Raw genomic sequence first — 8,189 nt, 5'->3', positions numbered from 1 at the left:
CACCTTGGCCACAACGTTCTAGAACATTCCAAAGAGCGCCTTGCCCTGCTTCATCAAACAAGCAGTTTCATCAAACCTGGAAGTGTGTGGCTTCTGCCTTCAGTGGAAGGAACTGCACAAACAAAAGGGCTCCACGCTGTAAATAAAGTCAGAAGTCCTGTGATAACTGTATATAATATATCAGTGTATCACAGTCCAGTGCAGCCTCCTAATATAAGCAATAAATGGTTGCAATTATATATCCACTTCATTGGAACCAAGTCTCTTACAAAGCATGTGATGTGCTTCACAGTGAATATGCACAGGATTGTGCTGCACATCAATATGCCACAATTTTTCACTGTCTGTTTCCTGGTGTCTCCTTTCTGTCTTTTTCTTTTTTAAGATTCTGAGCTCTTTTGGGAAGGAAATTGTTTTCTTTCTGTCCTTTTTGAAAATTGGTATAACAAACACACAATCAAACAAACCAGCCTCCTAGTTGTCTGTGACTTTTGTCAGAGAGAAAAGACCTTCTTACAGGAAGGTCTTGAGTTTCAAGGGAAGTTGGTCAGTGAATGACAAGAGGGGTGCCCAAACCCTGGCCCGGGGGCCACTTGCGGCCCTCAGGGACTCACAACCCAGCCCGCAGGGAGCCCCCAGTCTCCAATGAGCATCTGGCCCTCCGGAGACTTGCTGGAGCCCATGCTGGCCTGACGCAACTGCTCTCAGTGTGAAGATGACTGTTTGACCTCTCGCATGAGCTGTGGGACAAGGGTCCCCTCCACTGCTTGCTGTTTCACATCTGTGATGCAGCAGTGGCAGTGAGGGAAAGACTAGCCTTGCCTTGTGCAAGGACTTTTATAGGTCTTGAGCTATTGCAAGACCTTCATTCAGTCATATAAGTTCCATCTCTAATATATTCATTTATGTAAATTTATTCAAATTTGAAATGTAAATTAATTTGGCCCGCAACACAGTGTCAGAGAGATGATGTGGCCCTTCTGCTAAAAAGTTTGGACACCCCTGGACTAGAAGGAGATTCTTTGTTTATTAGTCCCACAAACAGAGAACTCACAGAGCTTCTACAATGGAGGGATTGTGAAATAGTTATTCCATTAGAGGCAGATCTTCCTCCTCTCACCCACGTCCATCCTGCTGTCCTTGTACAGGTCTCACAAGCTGCCTGAATCCATCCATGGAGGCTTCCCCATCCATGGACGTAAAAGAGGAACTCAAGTGTCCCATCTGCATGGAGTACCTGACAGACCCAGTATCTGTGGACTGTGGCCACAACTTCTGCAGGGGCTGCATCTCCCACTACTGCGAGACATGGGAAGATCTGGGGGACTTGGAGTGTCCCCTCTGCAAAGCCAGAATCAAGAAAGGGAGTTTCCGGCCAAACTGGCAACTTGCAAATGTAGTAGAAAAAATTAAATACCTACCACTTAACCTGAGAAAAGAGGATTTATGTGTAAGACACAAGGAAAAACTCAACTTATTCTGCAAAGAAGACAAGGAATTGGTGTGTCTGATTTGTGAGAGATCCCCAGAACATCGATCACATACTGTCCTTCTTTTGGAAGAGGCTGCCAAGGAATGCCAGGTAAATGGTTATAAACCTCCAGGGCCCTATGATGGGTCTAACATGCAGTTGGGTCTGAGAGAAGTCATTGGAGGAAGGCCTCTGACCTTGAGCCCCACAGCAGGGGAAGGGTTTGCCTGCTCCAGGAGATGACACCACTCTAGAAGCACTGCTCCAGATATCAAAGTTAGAAATAAGGGGAGGGTGTATTCTTTCCCTTCTTCATTTCAGGAAGGCTAAACACAAACTGCAGTTGGGTCTAGAAGTCCATTCAATTTCTTTGTGCTCAAGTAAGATACTCTTGTGGGATATGTTGTCCAGAGATCTACCTGTTGGGCAGGGAGTGAGCAGATGTAGCACCTGCTTTCTTATGGAGAGCTCTGATGCACCTTTATACAGCCCCCCCCCCCAAAAACAAACAAACAAACAAACAAAAAAACCCAGAAACTTTTCTTTTCTCTTTGCTTCAGGAACAATTGTGTAGCTGTCTGGAAGTTCTGAGGAAGGAGAGAGAGAGAATACTGGCAATTAAAGCAGGAACAGAAAAAGAAAGCCGAGACCTGCTTGTAAGTATCTCACTGAAATGGAAGTGAACAGCTACTGGTACCCATGTCTGTAAAAGTGTTGTATAAAATGCAGAAAGGTAAAGACATCTTCATTGCTCCACAAATGTTCATGAAAAGCCATTCTAAGGGTGGAATCAAATGCGTTCTCTCCTGCTCACAAGTGCTTTAATATCTGCAACAAGTCAGAAGTGCCCTTCCTTGCAGGGCTGGTCCTCTAAAGAGTCCCACTGAGCCCTTAGCTTCATCAGAGCAGCTCAATCTAATCTTGATCCAGCTTGCATGGTGCAAGGCTGCTGACACAGTAACCCAGTGGGGACCAAGCTGGCTGGGAGAGGTAAATGTTACCACCTTGGCTGCATGCCTGGTCCCAATTGGCCCCCCGATTACCTCCTTTCCCAGCCTGATTTCTACTTTGATCCACCCCCAGTGCCAGCAGAACTCAGTCAGTGGCTGTTCTGCAGGGTGCTGTTTGCAATGTGTGGCATTCTGGGCCCTATTCAAATGGTGTACTGTATGGGTAGGGTTGGGCCATAGGAGGAACAACTCACTTGCCTGTTACCTGGTGTGGTGATGGTCTGGTGATGAAGGAGACCCTGACAGATCCCCTCCCTCTGAATCCTCTTGAGTCTCTTCCTGCCATGTTTCTGACTAAAGATTTCCTACATTGTACCTGCAAAGACTGATAATATTCCTGGTATTTCTCTCCTTTTCCCCTTTTACCGTCTGCTTGCTGCAGAGCCAAATAGAAGCAGAGAAGAAAAAGACAATGGATCTTTTTGATCGACTACACCAGTTTCTGGAACAGCAAAATATGCTCTTCCTGTTGCAGATGGAAGAGCTGAAGAAGGAGATTAGAACCAGAAGAGAGGAGCACATGGCCAGACTCATGGAAGAACTGTCCTCTCTCAAAGGTCTCATTCAGCAGATGGAGGCAAAAAGCCTGCAGCCAGCAAGTGAGCTCCTGCAGGTCAGACAGTGGCAGAAATAGCCCAGGTTCCTATACTGAACACTATCTCTTGATCTTGTCTGATCTTGAAAGCTAAGCAGGGTTGGGCCTGGTTAGTACTTGGATGGGAGACTGCCTGGGAATACCAGGTGCTGTAGGCTTATACCATAGTCCTTTGAGACTGAAGGTTGCCAACCAACCTCAGCAGGGGAAGTTAAACAAACTGCTCTGTGCTTCCCTGGAAGCTCCAAGACTAAGAATGGAGGGCATTCCTTGCCTGGGCATGCTCCAGTCTTTCCCTGAGGAACATAAAAGCAAAAGGGAAGCATGAGGCAGAGGGCCTGCCCTGGACTCCTGGCCAGCAAAGGATTCAGAGGGGGGGCCGTATGGTCAGCTGAGCATGGGAGAGGGACGTGAAGGAGGAGCAGTAGCATCTCCACCCTCCAGCAAAGGGTTCTGAAACCTTTGTCCTTTCTCATAGTTTCGACAATAGCAAGAGAAGCTTCTGCCAAGCTCCCCCCCCCCCCCCGTGCTGATGGGGATCCCAGGCTGTGGGCAGAGGTCAGGGCCATGAGCTGGGTGTGACAATGAAGCACAGAGTGACACAGAATTGATGGATCCGGATGAGCAGGCGCGAAAGATAATATTTCTTTACCCAGCATGTAATTGATCTGTGGAACTCCAAGCCACAGGATGGGGTGATGGTCCCTGACCTAGATACTTTGAAAAAGGGATTGCACTGATTTATGGAGGAAAAATTCAGCACAGTTTACAAGCTATGATGGGTATATACTGAGAGATGCAGTGGATTTTCTGGCAGGCCTCTTCATGGGGGATAGCATTTGTGACTGCTGTAAAGTGCCTTATGCTACACTAGTTCCAGCAGTGTGAGGGCACCTTATGATCGGGCAGTTACATACCTAACTGTTGAACTTCTGAGTAAACCCCTCTGAACAGGCAGAACTTTGCCTGCTGACTTCATTCTCGCAGGAAAGCCTTCGCTCCACTCTATGGAGCTGCACTCTCAGACCTTGAGTGGAGTGTATAAGATGGATTGTTGCTCACCAAACAGAGGAAGACCAGAAGGCATCCCTGTAACAGGGCCTGAGAAGACCGACTCCCCTGTGACAGGTTCTGAGTTCTCTTTCTTTTCATTTCAGGATATTGGAAAGACCTTGCAGAGGTACGTGGATCCCATTCATTCTCCTTCTTGTCACCTGATGCTGGGAATGGTCTGTGAAGAACATGGCTCTCCAGGGTGTCTTGGGGAAAGAGTGTAGGACTCTCCACCTTCCCATGTTCCATTCAGGGCCTCTCTTTGGAACATTCAATCTGCAAATCCAGCAGGGCAACCAGACCTCTGTCCCCTTCCCTCAGCCATACGTTGCCTCGAGGTGTTTCTTTACCTGCTGTATTTTATATGCACTTATACTGCCATTGCTAGAGGAGCCCCCAAACACCCTCAGTCTGCCCCTGCCTGTGTCTCCAGGCTTTCTGCTCTTCTCCTCCACACCGTCCTTTTGCTCCAATCAGTAATTCCAGATGGGATGGATTTTGGGATCAATTTTTTTTTCTCTCCACATCAGATCAGAGAAGAAGGCAGCCTTTGAGAATCCTGTGGCTTTTCCTCCTGAGCTCACCTGCAGAATCAGGGGATTCTATGATGTTAAACCCCTTCTGGAGGGAGTCATGAATCAATTCCCAGGTAATGAAGAATGATGTGCAAGGATGCAGATGATGGGCAAGTTTGGACAGGACTTACCATGGTGCAGGGGCTGAAAGGAAGGTATGGGGGAGAAATTCCTAGAAAATGGCTCAACCATCTTCAGTGAGTGGAAAGAAAAGAAAAAAAAAAACAGTTGGGAAATGGGTGCCATACCACCTGCAGGACACTGGGGGCAGTGTATGACCCAGAAAACAGGTGACTCATAGGTCACCTGTCTGACCTGTGAATTTGTGTCCCTACTTGACCTCTTTTTTCCCTCTAACTCTCTCTCCTCCCAATCTTCCATCATGCCAGGTGGCTCTGCAATTTCCCTACAAGCCAGCTTTTGCTAGTTTTTAACCAAGTTTTTAATTGCTTTAACTTGGCATGAGGAAGATTGAAACTAAATGAATCAGAATGGGATAATTTCATTACTCAGAACTACAGGGTTAGGATTCGGGGGACACCTTGCGGGAATCCAGAGGTTCTGAGCAGTGGGTATTGTCTAACAGGACACAGCACACAGGAGGGTTGAACTACCAAGACAGAGGAAAACCTTTTACCCTAATGCAATTATACAGATGATGCAACTCATTGGGTTGAACCAGAATGTCTCAAAATAAACAGGTAAAATGCAGCCATGACTGCAAAATGTAAATGGACATGTCTCCCTTCTCAATGGATACAGAGATACAGGCAAGATGACACAATTTCTTTGCATCTGTCTTCACAGAAGAAGAGCTCAGGCAGATGCCGATGCCTGAACATCCCCTTCTGACAAAAGAATTAAGTCAAACAGAAGTTTCTGAATATACCGACAAATTAAAGATGAACAAGTCACAGAGCCCAGGTGGAAACCAACCAAGGGTTCTCAAGGAACGCAAGAATGAAGATGCTGATCTTCTGACCAAAATACGCAACTTGACCCTTAAAAAAGCAATGTTCAAAAAAGGAAGGAAAAGGGACCTGGGAGATTTCAGGCAAGTCAGCCTAACGTCTGTTCCAGGTAAGTTGGTGGAAAGCCTAATCAAAGACAAAAACTTTAAAACGTATAGAAAACTTGAAACATAGACAAACAAACTTTGCTAAGGGAGAATCTGCAAGGCATCTATAAGGGTAAGTCTTGCCCCACAAACCTTTTCAAATTCATTGAAAAGATCAACAGACATGTGGATGTGGGCAAATCCATTGATATTTCTTTATCTGCACTTTCAGAAAACGTTTGACACAGTCCCCCACCAAAGGCACTTGAGAAAACTTTACAGTCAGGGAATAAATTTATGGAGGAAAAGTCCATCACAGATTACAAGTCACAATGTGCAAACTCCTGGTTTTAGAAATAGGCAACCTCAGATAAAAGAAAGTGGCAACAAGGTACAGGTATCTTGTTGTCTTCAGTGCTCCCAGAGGCATCTGGGATACAGGAATCTGGGCTAGCTGGGCCCTTGGCCTCAACCAGCATGGCTCCTCTGGTGTTCTTATTATTTGGGCAACTGCAATGCCAGCCTGGCATCAAGGTATAATCAAATATGAAGCACAATACAAAATAGAAGGAAAACAATACAAGTAAAACTGTATTCTCAACCCCCTGCTTGGCAGAACTGAGGCACCCTCATTGTCCCTGGAAGTCAGAAACAGGCAGTTCAAGCAGGGAGTGTCAGGGAAGTATTAGTCATTTTCTCTCCTGCCTCTCCACAATGTTTTCCAATAGAGGAACAAAGTAAATGTCTTAGGAGGTGTTTTGGCTTCTTCTGAGGTGTTTTGAAGGACAGGATATAAATATCTCAGATAGAAAAAAATGGGTCACACTCATGAGAATGATGCTTTTCCTACCTCTGCCATTAGGGATGACAGTCTCCTGGCTGACTCTCCTCCTTTTTCTCCTTTCACCCCAACAGCAAATGTGACTCTGGATCCAGACACTGCTCATCCCCGGCTTATCCTCTCTGATGATCACAAAAGTGTGAGATATCAAGATCTGCCTGACAATCCCGAGAGATTTGACTTTTGGCATTTTGTGCTGGGAAGTGAGGGATTCTCAACAGGCAGACACTTCTGGGAAGTCACTGTGGGAAGTGAGGAGCAATGGGCTGTGGGGGTGGCCAGAAAGTCTGTGAGGAGAAAAGGCTGGTTTGAGTTTAGTCCTGAGGAAGGGATCTGGGCTGTCGGGAAGTTGGGAGGTGGGTACAGAGCTGTCAGTTCTCCTGGTTACTCTCATCTATTCTTAAGCCGGGAGCTCAAGAGGATCCAAGTGACTCTAAACTATGCTGAGCAGCAGGTGGCCTTTTCCGATGCTGATACAGGCGTCCATCTCTACACTTACTCAGGAGCCTCCTTCTGTGGAGAGATAGTCTTCCCCTTCTTTTTTGTGTGCGAAGAAGCCCACCTGAAACTCTCTCCCTGAGGCAGTTGTGGAATCTTCTTCACAGCCTCTGTTGATTTTTCTCTGCAGACCAGAAAAACTCACAAGAAACAAGAAACTGAGCCATTTGGCAGCCAGAACCTCTTTTCCAGCTCTGCAAAGACCTCTAAACCAGTGGTTCCCAAAGTCATGGGTCATGACCCACTATTGAGAGCCAAACCTGGGCCATTCCCCCTTAAGGGGCATACCTGGGGACATTCTTCAGCCTCTTGGGGGGTCCTGGAACTTGCAGTCACCTCCCTGACCTGTCCGCTCAGCTCTCGGAGCTCACTTACTGCAAACTGGAAGTGGCATTAGGGTGTTTGAAGAGGCTCTTAGGATATTTGAGGCAGAATCCCTTTTTTCTGAGTTCTCTAGCCACAATTGGTGCCAAATCCTGCACCCAAAATCTTGACTGGGCCCCATTCCTCAAGAGTACATGACTCTGATGGTTAAATCTTCATGGATGCCCAGTCTGATTATTGTTTTGCAGGAAAATAATTGTTTATACAGTTATGAATCCATGTCATGGGCGGTGAAAGTGGGTTCATGATGTTGCAGATGCTGGTCAATCACCACTGAATGCAACCAGCAGGCAGAACCAGTTTTCTGAAGTCATTTTTTTTGCTCATAAATGTTGCCATTCATTCTAAAATATTTATACTACGGTCTTCTACCTTTTTCATGCCATGACCCCAGTACATAAAAAATAAAGTATGAGATTGGGGACCCACCATCAATTCCAGCCCCTCTGGGACCTGACCCACCCACCCCTCCCCCAGCACTGCCCACTTCCTGCCCCGTTCCACCCCTCCCCCATCACTGCCCACTCCCTGCCCCGTTCCGCTCTCCCAGCACTGTTCACTGTAGCCAAATATTCTTGTTAGAGAGAGAGCAGAAAAAGTTCCCATGAAGTCTGGCACTAGTAAAAGCCATTTTAGCACAATTGCTAAAAACCTGAGCAGGTCCAAGACACAGTCTCCTGGTACCTGGAGAGGTACACAAAATGC

The 8,189-nt window shown here is 46.6% G+C and overlaps 1 protein-coding gene across 1 annotated transcript; it reads left to right on the top strand.

The window, feature by feature from the left end:
* Positions 1-1,174: 1,174 nt before the first annotated feature.
* On the top strand, positions 1,175-7,182 carry LOC136639115 (tripartite motif-containing protein 10-like). The gene is made up of 6 exons (XM_066613134.1): positions 1,175-1,582; positions 2,032-2,127; positions 2,864-3,094; positions 4,234-4,256; positions 4,660-4,778; positions 6,677-7,182. The coding sequence occupies exons 1-6, from the start codon at positions 1,175-1,177 to the stop codon at positions 7,180-7,182; spliced, it is 1,383 nt and encodes a 460-aa protein (XP_066469231.1).
* Positions 7,183-8,189: the final 1,007 nt, after the last annotated feature.

This window comes from Tiliqua scincoides, chromosome 2 (assembly GCF_035046505.1).
Source record: "Tiliqua scincoides isolate rTilSci1 chromosome 2, rTilSci1.hap2, whole genome shotgun sequence".
Classification (NCBI taxonomy): Eukaryota; Metazoa; Chordata; class Lepidosauria; order Squamata; family Scincidae; genus Tiliqua; species Tiliqua scincoides.
The sequence above is the reverse complement of the archived record's forward strand: the minus strand, read 5'-3'. Positions and strand labels throughout refer to the sequence as shown.

Bases quoted from the DNA above. Each gene is read 5' to 3' on its own strand.
- LOC136639115 (XM_066613134.1), top strand. From the start codon at position 1,175: ATGGAGGCTTCCCCATCCATGGACGTAAAAGAGGAACTCAAGTGTCCC. The intron at 2,128-2,863 runs GTAAGTATCTCA...TGCTTGCTGCAG, and splicing joins AAGAAAGCCGAGACCTGCTT to AGCCAAATAGAAGCAGAGAA. The intron at 4,779-6,676 runs GTAATGAAGAAT...TCACCCCAACAG, and splicing joins AGTCATGAATCAATTCCCAG to CAAATGTGACTCTGGATCCA.